Source organism: Hydra vulgaris, chromosome 06 (assembly GCF_038396675.1).
Source record: "Hydra vulgaris chromosome 06, alternate assembly HydraT2T_AEP".
Classification (NCBI taxonomy): domain Eukaryota; kingdom Metazoa; phylum Cnidaria; class Hydrozoa; order Anthoathecata; family Hydridae; genus Hydra; species Hydra vulgaris.
The window spans coordinates 20,631,001-20,652,420 of NC_088925.1; the positions used below are offsets into that span (position 1 = coordinate 20,631,001).

A 21,420-nucleotide genomic window follows, 5' to 3' on the forward strand; every position below is an offset into this window, starting at 1 on the left:
TATTATCAAAATCAGAAGAGAAATTGTTAAGAACTGCAATCTTCGTTATCAATTCTTAATCAATAGAGTCTCATCAATGTTGAACAAATTACCTGATTTTATCATCAAAAGCGAAAGCTTGAACTTATTCAAAACTCACATTGATAAATATCTGGAGCTATATGATTTATAATTTAATTTATTTACCTAGAAAACTAAGCAACGTATATGCTGTCAAAATGAAATTAATTACTTTTAATTTCACTCGTAGTGTTTGAATAACTACAATTCTCTATTATATATTATATTATTTAATTTAAATACTTAGGTTTTACGTATCGATGTCTGACGATGATTTTGGAATTCTTCAAAATATCGTTACTCCTAACGTGTCAGATACTTCAACTCAAGTAATGTTACTTTTTCTAATAAAAATTTTAATATAACCGCATGTGGCTTTTTTATAATTTATGCTTTTTTCAAGGGTTGGGAGGAAATGGTTGACGTCAATATATGCTACATGATAAAAACATGTCTTTCGAAGGGTTCAAAAGATCAAAATTGTAAGCCCGTGTAAAAAGACTTGTCTTCTTTGTTAAGTGTAACGAAGAAAATTCTTCGCTACCTTTTTTTTCAACCATGATTTTAAAGCATTTTTTTTTCAGTGGTACTTCCGCCAATGAAGATGGATAAAGATACGAACAAATTAAAAAAGCATTTATCTTTATTATGGGAGCGACTGGGTAAAGGAACTAAACTAAATCTTGATGTCTCGTCTGATTAAATTGGTCTTCAATCGACTTCACTTTAAGAGAGAACTTGGTATGTTTAATTTATTTATATGCAATTTTTTACGCGAAAGAAAATTAATTGTTGAATAAATTGTATTTTTTTTTTTTTTTATAGGAAATTTCTTTACTTGAATCAACATGCTGTTCAAAACAAAAAGTTTGAATTGCGGCTTATGAAGCGTAAGCTTATAAAACTAATCCGTGTTTAACTAACAGCGCGAGTTTCCTCTCAAAAAATGCAAACATTTAAAATCTAGTCTTCTATTATGTTTCTTGCATGGTTTCTATAAATATTTGCTGTGAAAAAGAGAAGCAGTAGTCTTCAATATTATTAATCTTTATATATTTTGTGCTAATTTTATTATGTTTTGCAAAAATGTATTTATTAGAAAATTATATATGTATATATTTAATGTCATTTCTAATGATTAAAAAAAGAAAGATTTTGATTCTGTTATCGTCTTTTGATTGAGCTGTCGTCGGATTTGTTAGACAAAAAGTTTTAATTTTTAAAATTCATAATTTTTATACTAGACTTTGTACTGATCTCATAAGACAAGATAATGATACTAACACGTCATACCTATACTGTAATCAGAAATGACCTTTAAAAGAAAAACCTTAACTTGATAAACATAACGTACTTACAATTAGTTGCTAATAAGTAATTACACTTTTTTTAAAAAAAAAGCTGTATTCGGGTAAAATGTATTAAAATACTAAAATATAGTAAAATATTTTTAATTGAATATTACAAATGTTTAAGTAAATTAAAACTTTTTTTAAATCTTTTAAAATTAGTCTCAGTACTTTTTAAGTTTTGTATTGTTTTTTGTTTTTTTCATTTCTTATAGTATTTTATTAAATTCCGTCAATATATAACAATAGCTTATTTTTATCTTTTAAGATTTTGTCTTTGATGTTGATTGATTTCTTGAGCATAAAAAGTTGGAATATCCTCTATCCTCCAAAATATTTTACGCAAAAAAATAGGACCCCTTTAAATGATTCAGTAACTGTTAAATAATACATAATAAAAGTTTAAATAAATGTTTATTGATTTAAATTGTCAATGAGAGTATCATCAGTTCATCAATCGTATCTTAATCAAGCTTGTGGTCAATAAACTTTATTCCACATAACTTCTTCGTGAATGAAACAAACTGTCACTCGTTATGCATTAAAATATTAAATAAAAAGGTAACAGGAAAAAAGCCCCCGGAAAAAAAGGTTTTTTCTAAAATAGATACTTTTAACAAAGTTCTTTGTATCAGGCGTGAATGCTAGGATGATAAGGAAAAGAGTTATAATTATTATACGATTCATAATTTATATAAGAGTTATTAAACCGAATCAATAAAAATGTGCTCATAAGAAAAACTTAGACATAAGATATATATTAGTAATTTATTCTTTTAATTAAATTAAACCTAAACATCGGTACATAATTAAGTTAATAAAAAGGGTTGCTTCTAAGAAAGCATAGTTATAAAGTATACTTCCGTACTTAAGCTTGAAGAAAAAGTTATTGCTAACGTAACCCTAAAACAAGGAAAAGATGCAATGGAATGTATATACATCGACAGAGGGTTTGGATTGGGGCAGATATCGTCTTGATAACTTATTATTGATTGATTGATTGATGACTTGATAACTTATTATTGATTGCTTATATTACGTTTTTTCCGTTGTTAGTTATAATATTCATAATTTATATAAGAGTTATTAAACCGAATCAATAAAAATGTGCTCATAAGAAAAACTTGAATTTTTTTTTGAGATTTAGTAACTCTTCCTAATGATCCAGCAATGGTGAAACTTAAAGTAGAAGATAAAAGTTAGATAAGTGTTTTTTACTAATTTATTATTGCTCTGTTCTTTAAGAACATTGAGCGCTCTATTTGTAAAATACACTAACATAATTTACATATATATATATATATATATATATATATATATATATATATATATATATATATATATATATATATATATATATATATATATATATATATATATATATATATATATATATATATATATATATATATATATATATATATATAAAGAAAGAAAAGGGCGGAGCTTTTTATCTAGCACATAAATAAAACGGATTGAAATATTTTTATAAATTTTATTTATAGACAACCAATCGGAAATTTAAAAAAAACTCGTCAACTTTATTCAATAATTTAATCACTAACAGTTTTAATAATTGTTGCTTAGATATGAGTATAATTAAAACCTATTCGTTGCTTAATATTTCTAGTTTTTAAAAAACATTACATAAAGGAATTTAATCCCTTAAATCTTGAAGATTGTTATCTGCATGTGATCACATGCAGATATGTGAACTATAACGTGATAATTCAGTAAGTTTGCTTTTAACAATTTTGCACTCTAGTAAAAAATTATTTTAACTCCATCTTGTGTTAGAATCACAGGTGGCATATAATGCGTATGAAATATTTCTTTTGCAACTCAGCAAACCGTAAAATAAATAATAAAAAGCAAATAATAAGACTGTTCTTATTATTTTAGAGGTGACTTAATTTCATGGGTGTTTAATCAAATCATCTAAGAAAAAAACAAAACTAAGAGAACAATACATGAGACAATCGAGACAAACTACAATCAAGACAATCGACATAAACTACAAACTACAAAAGCTACAAAAATTTATTCGAAAAAACTGAAAAATATTTAGAAAAATGTTTATTATGAAAAGCTAAAAAAAAAAAGAAAATGGACACATAAAGATCTGTTGAAAATACTTAGCCAAAAAATCTCATAATAGAAATTAAGTCATTTAAATAGAAATTATAATTGTAAGACTTTACAATTTTTTTTTTGAGATTCAAATCAAATGTATTCTGAAATAGATTTTACATTTCATGGAATAAGGAAAGGCGCCTATGATGGCCTAGCGCCTATGATGGCCGGTCATATTTCCATAAAAATTGGTTTTGGTGAAAAAGTGATTAGACCTACATGAATGTACTGACTTTACATCAGTTTTAGTGAAAATACGTCTCATGTGCACAAATATTGTTTTTATAATCAACAAAAATCGATTTTGGGATATGCTGTTGTAGTTTTATTCCCTTCATTTATTTAAGATTGCGATTTTATTATTAACTGTGCAGAAAGGGAATTTTCATGCATTTTATATCCAAGTTTTGTGTATTTAGTGGAATACTTACTTTAATCTTAACTTTTTAACAAGGCAGATACAGCTTATTTTAATGAAAATGATGACTTCTTCCCATTATGGCATACTAACGAGTTAGGTGTGTTGCAATATTGACTAATTGAGAAAACCTTTTTTTTTTTGTAAGAAAAACTTATTTTTAAGTAAAGTAAATTCAAAGCGATGCTCCAAAAGTTTTTTTTTGGTCCAAAAATACATAAAACGCAAAATATCCATGCGCGTGTGCGAAACTTTACAATGCTAAACTTTACAATGTAACATGATATGGTAAATTAGGATGGTTCCAGATAATTTCTGGCTTTTCAAAGGAAAGACTCTTAGGTTAAATGAAATTATTAATTTACCCTTGATTCTAACCAGTCCCATCCTCCCCTATGCCACCATAGGAGCAGTGGTCGCCTATGACGACATATTTTTGCTTTTTTTTTAAATAATTATAAAAAAACAAAACTTATGAAACTCCGAGGGTTATTATTGTTCTACATGTAACAAGGAATGTATCAATATCAATCTTTTATTATTGGTCTTCAGGATACGGAATAATGAAGCTTCAAAGCTAAGTATGTCATCATAGGTGCCTTTCCCATACTTAAACAAAAAATAATATCTAATAATAATAAAACAAGAAGTTTGAAATATCTAAAAAAAATATACTAATTTAATTTATTTTTATATACTTATTTAATATATAAGAATATTATATACCTAATCAAGATATAGCAATAAAAGAAAAGTAGATTATAATAAGATACAGCAACAGTTTTGTAAATAATCTATATAATAATGCTGAACTTAATAGTAGTAGTGTCCTTACATGTTTGACGCAGAATTCTTGGCAACCATTGCAACCAAGGTAATGGCAAGAAAGAGTCGCAGCACTTTGTTTTATAAAAAAATGTGAACGAAGATGTATGAAAATAACTAACGTACGTAAACTTCAAATTATGTAATGTTAAAACATATTTAAACATATATTTTTTGAGAACTTGTGAGAAGCCGCCAAAAATGAGTCAATCTGATTTATTTTTGGTCTTTATATATGGTTTATATATGATTTCAATGCTGATTTATTACTATATATAATAGAATATAAAATCTATAGAACTATAAAGTAAAAACTTTGTTAACAATAAATAATGATAATAATAACAAAAATAATAATAACAATAGTAATAATATTAACCAATAATAATAATAATAAAAACAGTAACAATTATAACAGCGAGAGTTTGAAATATAATAGCAATATAAAGAACAATTTGAGAAAAGATTAAAAAAGAACAAGTATTAGTAGTTATAAATCAGCATTGAAATCATATATAAACCTTGTAAAGACCAAAAATAAATCAGGTTGACCCATTTTTGGCGGCTTCTCACAAGTTCTCACAATTACCATATATGGTAATTTAGCCACCAGATTTATTTTGGTTTAAATTAAGTTTCAAAGTTTGATAAGCTCAAACTTTGAAACTCAAGTTCTGATACTTTTCAGAATCATAAAATACTAATACATAGCAGAATCATAAAATACTAATACATTGCAGAATCATAAAATGAAACCTTTTTTTCTCCATATTTTTCATTAATGTTAGGTATTGTACCAGATAAACTTAAAATTACCATCATCACACCATTTTTTAAGACAGATGATGAAACTTTTTTCAAAATACAGAGTTATTTTGTTTTACACTGTTTCTCTAAATTGCTAAAACGCATTAACAGGATTTGTAACCATTTAAATAAAGTAAGTAAACAAATTGGCTTTTTAAAAGAAAACATTTTACGGATTCAGTAATTGAGTCATATATCAGGTGCTTATTTTACATTAGGTTTTTTATCTTGATTTGTCTGAAGTCTTAGTTAAATCATAAAAACAGCAGTTTTTCGTTGTTTTCTCAAAATCAACTTACTCGGACTTAGCACGTTATGCAAATGAGCTCCTCCTCATCCTAGAAACATTATTATTTTTAGTGTATACAAATGGCATATACTTAGCATCTAAAATACTATTTTTATATTGTTTGCAGACGACTTTAATCTGTTTTATTCTTAAATGGATATAAAAATTATTTTTAAATTTTTTAATGAAGAATTATCTAAAGTCGATTGAATGGTTTTTGAGTAGTTGGCTTCTACTGAATGTAGATAAAACTAAACTCATCTTGCTCTACAAACGTAAAAAAGTTGATAGTGTTCCATTTGAATTGCCTTGTATTTTACTCAATAAGTAGTTATGAAAAGTAATGAAAAAAAATTAACCGTTAACTAAAAAAAACTATCTGGAGTTTTTCCCAAACTTCTCTTGAAATTTTTGATTTTTTTTTTTTTTTGTAGTCATTAAGGTACTCCTAGAAAACGTAGCGGTCTTATCATTAAGCACTACGAAAGAGCATTTAACCAAGAAATTCACGCCTCCAAGAAATTCACGCCGAATTAGTCATAATACAAACCATATTATGATTTGTATTAAGACTGAAGCTCAAGAGTTAAGTTCAGTGAGGTGAAAAAAAAAGTGAATTTAATGATTTTTTTTTTTTAACTTTATTTTGCTGTTTTTATAAATTACAATTACCTTTCACAAAAAATAAAATATAATTACTAATGTATAAATAATAAACAGACAGGGACTCAAAGAAGAAATGGTTGGCAAGATACCAACCTAATCTTTTCATAGAGCACCTACAGATCATAACAATAATAGTAATATATGGTTAATAAATCAAGTAAAAATTTTAGGAGAAAAAAAAAAGAAATAGTAAAAAGAAGATATAATATTTAAGAATAAAAATAGAGAAAAAAGAAGATCTATCAATTAAAAATACAAACACCCTCAATTAGTCAAAAAGAAGGTATAATATTGAAAAAAAGAAAATTTTTTATTTAATATATATATATTTTTTGATACAAATAGTTAAGAAGAAGATATAATATTAATAGATACTAATAGTCACAAAAGGACATAAAAAGAAGATATTTAAATACAAATTTCCAATTAAATATCTTATTCAACATATAATATATAAAGATTACATTTAATATTAAAAAATACAAACAGTTAAATAATCAGATATAATGCTTAAAAAACAATTTTTTGTAAACAAAAATAAAAATTAATCTGTAAGATTTAAAACTTAAGTTTTTGTTTGACACTGAAATGAATTTAAAGATTTTGCCATATTTAAATTGCCATAAATCTCATAAAAGAGTTCCATAGCTTAGGACCACTATAAGTTATACTACATTCTGTGTATTTGTTTACTTTTTAAGGTAATTTATATGTGTTACTTTGATTTATTCTTAAGAAATACTTCTCATTTAGATTTATATTAAATTTACTTATAAAGATTCCAGGAGTTAGATTATTGGTATATTTATATATAAAGATTAGGTGTTGGTAAATATTTATTTGAGATATATTCATCATTTTCAAATCCATCATTAAAGGTTTAGTGTATTCCCCCCTTTTTTTGTTGTATATAATTCTACAAGCATGTTTTTGTTATGAAAGAATTTTTTTAAGTTTTGTTAGTTGACAACTTGCTCACGTAATATTTGCATAAGTAATGTAACAATGGATTAAGCTGAAGTATATGAGCTTTAGACTATGTGAATTTATGTATGAGCGAGTTCGATACATAACACTAATGGTTCTACTAATTTTTGACTGTATATAATTTATATGTGGGAGCCATGATAAATGATCATCCACAATAGCTCCTAAAAACTTTATAGTATCTTGTTTTTTAATTTGTTTATAATTTATAATAAGTTGCGGCAGTTTAAGAGGAAGGTTTTCTTCTTTAGTTTTTTTATAAAACAAGGTATATTGTGTTTTTTCAACGTTAAGAGAAAGTTTATTTGAAACAGCCATCTCGCATATACAAGCTAAAGATAAAAAGATTTGTTGTCAATGTTGTGTTGAATTTCACTACAATTTTTATTGCTAATATATTTTTTTTTGCCATTCAATGTGACTAATTGATTATTTTGCTATAAATGTCTTGCTAAAATTTACATATATATATTTAAAAGCAATTGGTTTGATGGTCTGATCTACAAACTCTATAGTTCTCTATAGTTTGGCATTGTCAGGTCTCTCTAAAGTTTAACAAATATTATTGATCATCCCTTTCTGAGACTTGATATATTTAGGCAGACGTTTTAATTTCTTCAAACGCACTTTGTGTAATTCAACGCAAAAGCATTGAATATGTTAAAGACATAAAAATTTTTTTAGCGATAGCAGTAAACTAATTCTTTTTCCAAACAATTTGTTGAACCAATTGTTGCTGCTCAAGAATGGTTGCTCATCGCGCACTTGCTATCGTATACGTTCAAAATGTTTAGTGTTACATTAGGCCACAATTAATTTTTAATCGCAGGCGTTACGTTTATCTAAAAAAATTATAGTACGGATATGGTATTGGTACGGGTACGGTTGGCTAATAAAAAAACAAAACATTGTAAAATACTGCATAAAGCACAAAATCAAAAGTATAAACTAAAGCATAAAGCACAGTTTATAAAGGTTTGTAAAATTGGCAGTTTGAACTATGCAACAAAAGCATAGTTCAAATTACCCAGCTGTTGGGCAATTGAACTGTCAAACAATTATTAAACAAAATAGTTAAGCGGATTTACAAAACTAAAAAAATAATAGAAACCCGCTCTAAGGTCTCTGACCTTTGAACTGCTGATAAACTGATTGGTTTGTTTAATAGCCTAGGCTCTATTAGCGGTATTAACAAATGTAACACGCCCGTCCTCTATAATAAGATATCAAGTACGCATTTAATGATAGATGTTATAGTTGCGAACTTTATCAAAATTTAAAAATGGTTGAAGGAAAAATGAACGTAATTAAATATCTAATGTTCTTCTTTAACTTCCTTTTTTGGGTAAGAAATTTGTAACAAAATTTCTTAGTAATTGAGCTGTATTGTTATAATATAATATCTTGTTGTAATTTTTATGTTTAAGTTTATATTTATACAGAAAATTTTTGAGCGTTGCCAATGCCTTTGTGCTGAAAAAGTTGTTTTCTTTTTCCAATAGTTGTTTCTTTACATTGAGAGGTAGCTCTAAGCGAGAAACAAATTTTATTAAGTACTTTGGCTGATACTACGAACAATTTTTTAAATTACAGCTAATATTTCAAACATGTTTAACAAATTGTTTCGGTAAACCTTTGCATAAAGTTAAATAAACACTAAAAAAACCAGTTGGCAAAACTTTTTAAACTAAGTTCTAAGTTTATACTTAATCAACCTTATATAAAAATGACATACAAATTATAACAAGCCCTTGTGCACCAACACTAAAGTTTCAATAATTTTCTGGTTTGTTTTCAGCTCTTTTAACCTTATAAGTCTGAATTACAAACCTTGACAACAAGTCAGAAAGAATATATAATAATAAATCAATTTGATAATTATAATAAATCATTCAAATAATGAACCAATAATTAGTAAAATAATAAATTAAATTGATAATAAGTTTAATTATGCAACTTTAAAAATACTATAAATTTAAAAAGGATTTTTTAACAGAAAACTCTAAAGTTTAGATAAATTAAATATTATTATGAAATTATGCATTGCAAAGTTAATAGCTGTGGTTTTATGTTTTTCTAATCTTAATAATTATTCATTTTAATAAAAAAATGCTACAACTTTTATGCAAATATGTAAATAAAAATTTTACTTTAAAAAATTTTGCTGTAATTGTAAAATCAAACAAATGTTTCATTAGTATTATAGCCACTGATATATTTTTTTTCAGCTAAGTGGATTGGCTTTAATCATTGTTGGTGGAATAATCAAAAATAATTATGGAGATTACTTCTCTTATGCTGACAACAAGTTCACGACTGCTCCAATATTTATTATTGCTGTTGGTGTCATTGTTTTTGTTATTGGATTTTTAGGTTGCTGCGGTGCAATCAAAGAAAACTATTGTATGGTGATGGTATTTTCAGTTTTGTTGGGACTTATTTTTATATTAGAAATTGTTGCTGGAATTTTAGGATTTATTTATAAAAACAAGGTAAACTATATTTTTTATAAATATTTTTATTTGTATCAAATTTTTTTTGTCAAACTCTAAAAGATTAAGGTCAGCAAATTTTTTTTTAGCCTTATTTTTCCTAATTTCGAGGGTTGTATATAGATATATAGTTAATAAAGGTTGCATTACTTGCAATTACTGAAAAAGAATAGGTAAGTGTATGTATGTATATATATGTATGTATGCACATGTATATATATACATGTGCATACATACATATATACACTCTTGTGCAGCAGTCTATAAGTTTTTCCACAAAATGTTGTTTTTAATTAAACACTAAAAAAAGATTGCTTATCTCAAAGCAAAGCCCTTAAACAATATATGTATGCTACGCAGCACCTGTAGCTATATTATTCTATGAATGTAGACTATTTTTATCCTTAATTTAATAGGTAGACTCTTATCAAAATCCTATTTCATACCTGCCCATGAAGGAGGAGACAGGTAGTCTTGCAAATAAAAAATGATTTTTTTATTTGCAAGACTACCTGTCTCCTCTTAGTTGATGTATCTACACTCATCACACCTATTTAAGTCAGTTGATGCATGTTCCACTGCACCAATCACTACATATTCTAACTTACATAAATTCTAAATAAATTATAGTTAGCAGATACAAAGGGCTATCAATGTTGAATTAAGGGTTTGACAACAGAGCCTATCGAAAATAAGAGGGTGTCTCTTTATTTCTTGTAAGATATTTTGCTATTAAATTAAATTTGTATTCTTTACCTATTAATTTATTTTTTTATAGTATTTATTTATTAACAAAGGTTCAAGATTATGCAATCGGTGGATTGAATAGAGCTGTTAAAGATTACGAGAATGAAGATGAGCCCGGAGCAAGCGAACTTCTTGATTGGGCTCAACAAAAGTTCGAGTGTTGTGGTACTAAAGGACCATCTGACTATAAAGGATTAAAAACAAATGCCACATGTGGAATTGGTAAAGGTGTTAAAACATGTCACCAAAATAAAGATTGTGCAAACAAACTTTACAATGAAGGCTGTCAAAATAAGTTTGAAAAGTTTATTAAGAAAAATCTTATTGTTGTTGGAGTTATTGCTTTAAGCATTGCCTTTATTCAGGTAATAGAAGATTTGTTTCTTAATTACTTTACATAGTGCTAACTAGATAAATAAATTATAATTGATAAAAATTTTATTTTAGCTGCTTGGAATCGTTTTTGCTTGTTATTTGATGAAAGCTATTAAAGGAGAATATGAAGTTGTTTAAATGTTGCAAAAAATGTATTTTTGTTATGATGCTTATATTGAAATCTTCATTTGAATCTTTGGACACTGTTAATTTAACAAAATTTGCTTAAAATTAAAAATGAGAAATTTAGTAATTTTTTTTTTTTTTTTTTTTTAGAGGCGCTCAAAGTGCACTTTTATTTATTTTCTACTTTTTTTATGAATATATGAAAAACATTTGATATTTTGTCGTTGTCAAAGATGTTTGTATTCTGAATTTTAATAATCTTCATTAAAAAGCCGTCTTCTATTTCTGAAGTTTTTTTTTATGAACTTTAAAACTTGATAAAGAGTGTTTAGTTGCTTGAGCTGCTCTGTTGCAGCGTGTTTCACGTGGTTGGTAATTTAAAAAGCTTTTATAGAGATTTTTTTGTTTTGTTCTTTTGTTTTTCACTAATAATCGTCGGAAACTACAGTTGACTTTTGGTGAACCGGGAATAACGTTCGAGATATCGGGAGGATTTTGGCTTTAATGAGTGGACCGGTGTGTATATTTTAAAACCCTATTCAGGCTCGGAATAGGTAAAAATATAAGCTATCTGATTCGCTGATTTTGAAAGAGAGGCAAATGCGATTTTGTTGAAAAATATAATTAAAATTAAAACAACCAGATTTTCGAAATAAATTTCAAAGTAATGATAAACAAGGTTTATCGATACAAGTCATGTGTTACTATCAACACAAGAAATTCATTTTATTTTAGTACTCTTCAGAGTTTTCTTCATCTTGGTGATGAAGATTTTATCTATTGTTAGTTTTAAGAAACGAAAAAAAAATGTATTGAAGTAAATTTGAAAAGATCTTTTTTTGTTTTTTTAAGTTTACAATGTTATTCGTGTTACGTAATTCATAAGCCGTAATACATAAACATAAGTCGTAATACAATTACGCAAATAATACAATTCAGCGTACTAACAATATAAAGCTAGGTTTCCAAAAGAAGATCATAAGGATCTTATCATCGGAACCTTAAAAAGTAATATTTATAACGTGTATATATATAAAAAAGATATAACGTATTTACATTATGCAAAGATACGACACATTTTAATATATAATAAGCTGAAGATTTAACAAATACATTTTTAGTAGAATTTTAAAATGTCGTCCCTAGAAAGAATTAATTTTTTTAACTTGATTTTAAAAACAGGAAGAGTAATAGAAGGATCAAAGTTTGGTAATACTATTTTATTCCAAAGATGGGGTGCATGATATGAAATACAAAATTGATTGAGCTTAGTTCTACAAAAAGGTTCATTTAAAAAACTATAATTTCTTAATGTGTATTTATTTATTGGTTTTAAAAAAAAAAGGTCGTTAAAAACAATTAAAGATAAATCGTTTTTCCATATAAAAGTAAAACATAAGACATTAAATACGTTCAGTTTATAAACATTAGAACCTTCATATAATCAAAAACAATATTTTAAATGTGAAAAGCGATCCGCATAATTAACTACGTGGATTGCACGTTTCTGACGGCGATAAAGATGTTGTAATATACTTTTATCCGTACTTCCTCCAGATAATTTTTTCTAAAATTTTAGAAAATATAGAAAGAATAGGATGATAGATAGGACGATAATTACTAATATTGGATCTGTCGCCTTCTTTATGGATAGGGGTAACCCTGGCAAGTTTTATACGTTCAGGAAAAATACCTTGATGAATAGATGCTCTGAAAATTTTAAAAAGAATATTTTTTTAATTGTTCGTAGCAATCTATAACAATACTCCCGTTTATTTCATCTGCACCATGTGCTTTATTTTTTTTTAAGGATTTAAAAGCTTTTTCAAACTCATCAAATGATAATTCGGCAGATGATTCTTCAGAGCAAATATCTTTGTCAATAGGTACCAAAAAATTTTAAAATGAGGTTTGGGTATTTGGTATTTTTCTTGACAGAGTTGATCCAATTTCAGTGAAATATTTATTGAATTCATGAGCTATTATTTGTGGTTCATACAAGCTATTGTTATCGCCTTTCAGCAATTGTGGCAAAGAACTTGAGCATGTTTTTTGTTTTCCAGTAATTTCTTTTAATACTTTCCAAGTGCTTTTTGAGTCATTTTTAACTTTATTAATTAATTTTGAATAGTAAGTTTTTTTTTAATTTTTTCGAAAAGATTTTTGTAATCTTTGTAAATTTTTTCGCTAGCTGGTGTTTTTGTTTTCAGATATTTTATGTATAGCTTTTGTTTAGTTTTGGATGATTTTTTGAATCCTTTGGTAATCCAAGGATTATTAAAGTGTTTTGTTTTTAATGTAATTGTAACAACTGGGAAATTAGATTCGTAAGTAGAGGTGAATGTTTCAAAGGACTTTTCATAAAGGTTGTTTGCGATTTCATTAAAATTTAAGTGTTTCCAATGTAATAATGAGAGCTGATTTTTGAAAGACTCAATATTTGATGAATATATAATGATGGTTTAAAAAAACGTTTTTTTATAACTTTATTTAATTTTTGTTGCGGTTGGTAAGTGTTTATGGTTAGAAAAATAGGAAAATGGTCTGAAATATCTGTTTTTAAGATGCCCGATTTTATATCACTGTTGAACAAGTCTGTGGAAATAATATTATCCAGCAATGTTGCTGAATTTTTTGTTATTCTAGGTAGACGATTTCTTAAAGGAATTGCTCCAGATTCAAAAATTGCATCGTAAAAATTTCTAACTTTGTTATCGTCATCGTAGTTAAAACAATTCATATTAAAATCACCAATTAGAAACTTTTTGCGGTTAAAACATGCTCAAGTTCTAGCTCACGCCACACAGTGGGCCAGAATGCACTTTTACTGGACAAAATTCATAACTAATTTAATATTAGAGCTATATTCACTAAAATTAGTATGAGTACTAATATGATGTCTGCGCTTTTTATGAAGGTAATATTTTTTTATTTCGTTGCTATGAATACCTTTATTTTGCTTAGCAACAACCTACTTTGTTATCTGCAGATATTTTATAAGTGCTATATTCACTAAATTTGGCATGAGTACCAATATGAGATCACACTTCTTACAAAAGTGATAATTTTTTAAATTTAGTTGTTATGGATACTTATATTGCTTAGTTACCGGATACTTTCCTTAGTTACAAAGTGGTAAACTGATATTTGAATATCTTATCGGATTTTTGACCCACCTATATTGAATAAAAATTGAGTATTTAGGTAAATAATGTTTTAGGAATAATAAAAGCAAAAAATAGTGCAAGAAAACGTTATCAATTTTAAATTACATCAAAAAATTATAAAACAATAATATCGTTTGAAGATTGTTTAAGTAATTGTAAAACATCTGAAGGAAATGCTTTATGATTTGTTTGGTGTGATGTTGATTTACGCAATGATGAAATAACAGGATCACTGGAAACTAGGAGTCTATTGATAAGATCAGTATTTGTTGCTTTTCTGGATGTTTTTCGGCTGAAATTTTCGCGATAAGATTTAAAGTCTTTATTTCTAGCCTCTTGAGCTTCCTCTGACATAAGTCCGATAGGTAATGTAAGGCTTTTTATTATGTCATGTCCATGTATCAATACTTTGTAAACTGATTGAGCCATGTAATACCATGGATAAAGGGACACATATAGTCTAAAAGTGTCAAAACAATAATCCTTGAACTTTAAGCAGTCTATTTCATATCCTGAAGAGAGCGTTACCAAGATAATGAAAAATCTGAATATAAGGTTTTGTTCAATACCCAGAATTTCAGCTGCTTGTTCATATGTTGCAAAAGCACGCCTTGAGGTATTGCCATCATTACTTGTTCCAGAACCACCACTTTTAGGGAAATCAACAACAAGTCCCATTTAGTTCATAAAATCAGTCTGAATCTTTTGTTTAGCTACAGATGCCTTTTCTTTGTGTTCTTTAGATCTTGCTTGCCACTTTCTTGTTTCTTTTTTATATGCAATGTGCAATAACATCTCAAAAAATCGAATCCATGCATGAAGACTGGAAAGACCATATTTGAACTCTCTGTTAGTATAATCTATATTAAGGATATCAAGACTATTCATATTTTTTGGAGAGACATTACACACTGAACAGCATTGGTATGAGTTATTTTTTTCAGATAATATTGTTTGAACCTTCCCATCAATCATTGTAAGTTCAATATACATATAATGCTTCTGATATTTACGTATAGAATTCTAATTTGAACGTTGCTTTCCTTGTTGTTCACTTTCACTTGGATAAGTTGGATAAATTCAATGGTAAGAACATTCGATTTTTGTATCATGAAAATAATTAATATCTGGGTCGGAATTTTCGTGTAATGAAAAAAATTTCGTTTCAAAAAAATTAAAGGCAAGAGTTTCAAAGTCATTTATTAAAGCCATGATTAGTTATAACAAATAAATTAAAAAGGAGTTCTTTTTAAGAACGAACACATTTACTTCCAAAATTCTCTAGAAAAAATTTTATCATATTTTATAACTGCATACTTACTTTCGAGTCGCAGCTTTTTGACTTGATCCCACAACTTTTTTCGATCGTTTCTTTAGCGAAATCCTCATTAACATAAATCCCTGTTCCTCGCAAGTTGTAGCATTGAGTATTTTTGTTTTGTCTTGAAAATTTAACAACTTTAGGACAATCGTTCTTGGTTTCTTATCTTCTTTAGGTGGGCCTATTCTATGAGCTCCTTATATAACAGTGACGGATCCAGAGAGGAAGGGGGGGGAGATGGGTATGCATCCCCCCCTACCAGAAAATACATACCCTGAAATAATCAAAATATTGAAACTATTGAAATTTCTGCGCTCTTGATCTTAAATTCTTTCATAAGAAATGCCTAATGTTTCATTCATTTTTTTTTCACTTTGATTTAACCATACAAAAAAGATACCATTGCGCACAATTTTACTTTCTGGTACTTTTTTTTTTTTTCGCACTCAAAAACTTTAGAAAACATTTAAATTTTAAGGTATGATTAAACAATATTATATATATATATATATATATATATATATATATATATATATATATATATATATATATATATATATATATATATATATATATATATATATATATATATATATATATATATATATATATATATATATATATATATATATATATATATATATATATATGCGATTCTAGATTGAGATTACCATGAGCAAAGAACGACCGCTGAAGAAACCTAGGCTTTTCATTACGGATTTTTTGATTAAAAAACCTCCTATTTGTTTCGATAACACACTTTGCACTTCTGTAGCTTTACCTGTATTTGATTGCAGTATTAATAAACCTTTTGAACCAACCGACGTCCTCTCGCAATCTCTTACTTGTACACTTATTCAAACGATGTTAATAGAAACCGATAACGAGTCATACAAAGATAATTCTCATCCAGCCAGTAATGATATTGCTTGTTTTTTTCGGGTGACGTAAGAAATATTGAATATGTGAAAAAACTCAATGATTTAGAAAAAAAGAAATTGATGACTGAACATTGGATGCCGGGTTCTTCTTTCAAATATCCATATACAATGAAGGGTGGGAAGAACCCACAGAAGTTATACCTTGGTCTCCAACACTTATCAGGTGGAAGTTATTCCAGCTTTAAATTTTCCCCATCTTTCAATGGTCTTCTTTGTGTCACTTGTGTTTTATTTGCCCATGAAGTAAGTCAAAATTATCATAGCAAGGCTACAAAACTGGCACAATTAGTTAACAAACCGCTTAGAAAATACAGTCACTTGACAGTTAGTGATGGACAATTGACTAACCATTTAAACAACCAATATTACAAAAATTCTGTTGTATTTGGTGATCATTTTTTACTAACAATGAATACAGGTACAAACATAAAAATTATGCTAAATGAAAAGTACAAAGCGGAAGTAAAAGAATCACGCAAACGTTTGGCGCCGATTATTAAAACTGTTATGCTTTGTGGTAGACTTGGGATTGCATATCGAGGCAGAAGAGATGACGACGATGTCAGTCTTTTAGAACAGACAAAGTTTTAGAACACCATTTAAAAAGTTCAGGAAAAAATGCAACATATATTTCAAAAACGGTTCAAAATGAACTAATAGAAAAATAAAAATAAAATGAACATTTGTGGTCAAATTATAACAGAAAAAATAATTAAAGAGGCTAAAATTGCTAAGTACTTTTCGGTGATTGCAGATGAAACTACTGATGTTTCTCATCACGAGCAGTTATGTGTATGTATTCGTTTTGTGTGTTTGATAAATGGTTTTCATACAATCAGAGAAGAATTTTTAAACTTTAAGAAAGCTAATGATCTTAGTGGTAAAGGGTTAAGTGAACTTATTATTCAAACTCTGAAAGGACATAGTCTTGACCTTACTTACTTAGTAGGTCAAGGTTATGATGGCGCATCAGCTATGTCTGGCTGTTATAATGGTGTCCAGGAGCACGTAAGAAAGGTGGCTCCATCCGCAGTCTTTGTACATTGCAGTAGCCATGTCCTGAACTTAGTTTTAAATTCTACTTGTTCTGTACCAGAAATAAGGGATATGTTTAGTACAGTTAAGAAATGCACAACTTTTATAAACGATTCTATTAAAAGAAGGGAGATATTAGAAAAGTCTTTGCAAGACTCGGAAAGTTCTGTTTCATGCTTAAAAAGTTTTAGTGAAACACGTTTTGTTGAGAGGCATGATTGCTTACTTTTTTTCTATCAAAATTTCATTAATATTGTAAAATGTTTGGAGGAAATTGTTAATAAACTTGACAGTAAAACTGCAGACAATGCAAGAAGTCTATTAAGGTGCCTATATGATCCGGTTGTTATTGTAGCACTTTGTTGCGCCAAAAAAGTTATGGTTTTAACAGTAACATTGTCTAAATTATTGCAAACAGTCAATAACGATCTCATTGGTGCATTAAATGCCATAAACTTTGTGAAAAAGTCACTTTTAACATGACGCTGTGATGAGAATGAAATATGGATGAATGCTGATTTCGGCCCATTCAACAACGCTAATTATTTAGCAAATGCTGTAAATATAGCTTTAGTGACTCCTCGTGGCGTATGTAGGCAATTGCATAGAAACAATATCCCTGCTGAAAATGCATGCCAATATTATAAAAGAGCTATTTGGTTTCCGTTCCTAGATTCAGTGATTCAATCTATGGATGCACGGTTTTCAAACCACCAGCAACTAGTTATGAAAATGTCTGCTCTGTTACCATCAGTGATTTCTCAACATAGTTGGACTGATGTGGTTGAAACTGTAAGAATGTTTTCTTCTGTAATTGGGTATCGAGGCGAGGAAACTATTCATAATGAATATTTGGAGTGGAAAGAATTTTGCTCGCATATGCAAAGCCATCCTTCAACTTTATTAGCAGCTTTAGATCTAATTCCTGATAGGTATAATTTATAAATAGAAATACTATATCAGTTTAAATCTCTGTTGCTTATTAACTTACTCTGTTAATTTTATTTTATAGATTGGCAACCATCAAGACACTTCTTTGGATTTTCTCTACCATTCCAATCACAACATGTACAGCTGAACGGAGCTTTAGCGCCATGAGTATTTTAAAAAGTCCTTTGCGTAACCAAACCAATGATGAGCGTTTAACTGGCTTGGCATTATTATATATTTATAATACCATGCCTTTAGAAGTAAACGACGTAATTGATAGATTTGCAGCTAGTATAAGAGACGCTTCGATTTTGCATTGTAGATTTTGTACTTAATTTATTTATTACACAAAATCCTATTAGTCTAAAAAAGAAATTGTGTAATTATTTCCCGAGGAAATGTAACTATATATATAAGAAACTAACTCCCCATAGTACAACTCAAATACTATCAGTCGAATCGAAACTGAGTCGATATCTTTTGATTCGTAATTTCCAAAAAAATTACGCTAACCACTTTTGGTATCAACATTCCCCCCTCCCCCACCAAAAAAACCTGGATCCGTCACTGTTCTATAACTATATCATTTTCAATTTTTAGTTGTTTTTTGAACATTTCCTTTACTACATTTTCGCACTCAACCCAATTTTCATTTGGTTTTTCATATATCCCGTCTATTCTTAAATTATTCCTTGGAGACCGGTTCTCCAGATCTAATGCCTTTTTATTTAAATTGTTTATTTCTTTTTCATAACGCTTCGTGATCTGATTTAATTTTTCCGTGATGCTTTTTTCTTGAAAGTTAAGATCTACAAATGTGTTTTTCTTAAAATATGCTCTTGGCCTTAGAGCATACTCAAATACATAGTTTATATAAGTATGTTGTACGAGACTAATAGTGAAGTTTATATTATTTATTAGTTTATATGCAGTTTTACCTGACTACGGGTGAAGAACTTTATTTATAAATTAATTTACAAAGAGTTGAACATTTGAGTTTTTTAAGAAAAGAAAATTTGTACTGATTGTAAAACTAGCCTACATGTTTCATGTCAATATATGAGCTCTGAGGAGATTTTGTTTTCATGTTTTGTTTCAACCATAGTTTGGAGGAGACTGATATATCTTTTTATTACGTAATTCTAATAAAACATCGTGTTAAACCATTAAACAATTTTTAAAAATTTGAAAAATTTTTGGCAGGCTACATTAACTTATACATAAAATATTATTTTAAAATTTAACAAAAGTAGTGAAATTTATGTTTGTTTACTGAACATTAATTTTTTGTACAGTTACATATAAACACTGACATTAAAAGCAAGAAAAAGTATTGAAGTCAAATAAGTTAACCAAATAAAAGTGGATTATGGCAAATGATTGTGGCATTTTTTGTATTGTAATATATGAAAAAAAAAAGATTTAAAAAACCAAACTAACTGGTTAAAATCAAACATATTAGTGAAAAAAGAGTAATAAAAAAAAGACAACAAAGTTTTCAAAAAAAAAACAAAATCAGTTAGTAATATTAACAGTAATATATTTAAATAAGTCATCATAGATAAAATGACAAATAATTAAAAAACAAAAAACAAACAAAACTAACAAATTATGCAAAAATTTATGGTTTGTGAAATATAAACTTTAAGTAGAAAAAAGCAATTGTTATTTCATAGCAAGTAAGTTAATACCAAAATTGGGAAAAGGGAAAAAAGATTCCTTTTATTTAATTAAAGTTTACATCTATGATAAAAAGTATCTAAAAAGCCAATATTTGTAGCTGCTAAAGCACGAATTAGTTAATAAACGTGCAGCTCATCTTCAGTAAAAGATGTACTGTTTGCAGCTGTAGAAAAAAAATACTTGTCAATTCTATTCTTAAATGCGTTAACTGACGGAACCTTTTTGCATGCTGACGGCAAGTTATTCCAATCATTGACAATACGATTTGTAAAAAAATTGTGCCAAGCATGATTATATGTGAATTCACGCATTAGGACGTTGGAAGATGATCTGGGAATTGGTGGATTATGCTTATTGATACTCTCAAAACCGTTTTCTAGCTTAAGCTGTTGGATTAAGTCGCCACGTCTCCTGCGAATTTCCAAAGTAATAAAATTGAGCCGACGACACCTTTCAGCGTAAGGTAATCCTATTAAATCATGAGGTACTTTTGTTGCTTTGTGCTGAATTTTTTCGATTTCTTTGATGTCACCTTTTAAGTAAGGACACCATACCGGAATAGCGAATTCCAGGTGCGGCCTAACATACGTAGTGTATAATTTACTCCAAAGCTTCATATCTCTTGATCTAAATGTTTTTTTAATAGGCCAAGTATCATATTCGCTTTACGTGTTGCAACCTTCCATTTTAGATCATTAGATATGAAGATACCCAGGTCTCTCTCAATATCCGTTGCCTCAAGAGTAAGTGATGTATTTTCATCATTCATTACATATTCATGATTACTATTTCTATAACCAAGGTGCATAACTTTACATTTTGGAACATTTAACTCCATTAGCATTTCCTTTGACCATTATGCGGCAATGTTTAAGTCATTTAGGAGGATCAGGCGACCAGCATCGTGAAACTCAGGTCTTATTTCTTGTAACATTTGAGAGTCGTCAGCATAAATTTTATGAACTGATTTTAACTTATCCGTTAAGTCGTTTATATAAATAATAAATAATGTTGGACCAAGTATAAACCCTTGAGGAACTCCGCTTAGAACCTCGGTCCAGTCGCTAGA

The 21,420-nt window shown here is 27.9% G+C and overlaps 2 protein-coding genes across 2 annotated transcripts in view; both read left to right on the plus strand.

Moving 5' to 3' along the window:
- Window positions 1-1,222, plus strand: part of LOC100213544 (protein PTHB1) — a 60,509-nt gene extending 59,287 nt beyond the window's left edge. Inside the window, exons 22-25 of the mRNA XM_065799518.1 lie at window positions 308-389; window positions 464-542; window positions 645-801; window positions 886-1,222. Of these exons, the coding sequence (XP_065655590.1) occupies window positions 308-389; window positions 464-542; window positions 645-763 (280 nt within the window). The 3' untranslated portion in view covers window positions 764-801; window positions 886-1,222. The remainder of the gene's footprint in view (window positions 1-307; window positions 390-463; window positions 543-644; window positions 802-885) is intronic.
- Window positions 1,223-8,717: 7,495 nt separating this feature from the next.
- LOC100212346 (23 kDa integral membrane protein) lies at window positions 8,718-11,556 on the plus strand. The gene is made up of 4 exons (XM_065799519.1): window positions 8,718-8,879; window positions 9,763-10,026; window positions 10,824-11,138; window positions 11,221-11,556. Exons 1-4 carry the CDS (start codon window positions 8,817-8,819, stop codon window positions 11,284-11,286), a joined length of 708 nt encoding a protein of 235 aa, XP_065655591.1. The 5' UTR covers window positions 8,718-8,816; the 3' UTR covers window positions 11,287-11,556.
- Window positions 11,557-21,420: the final 9,864 nt, after the last annotated feature.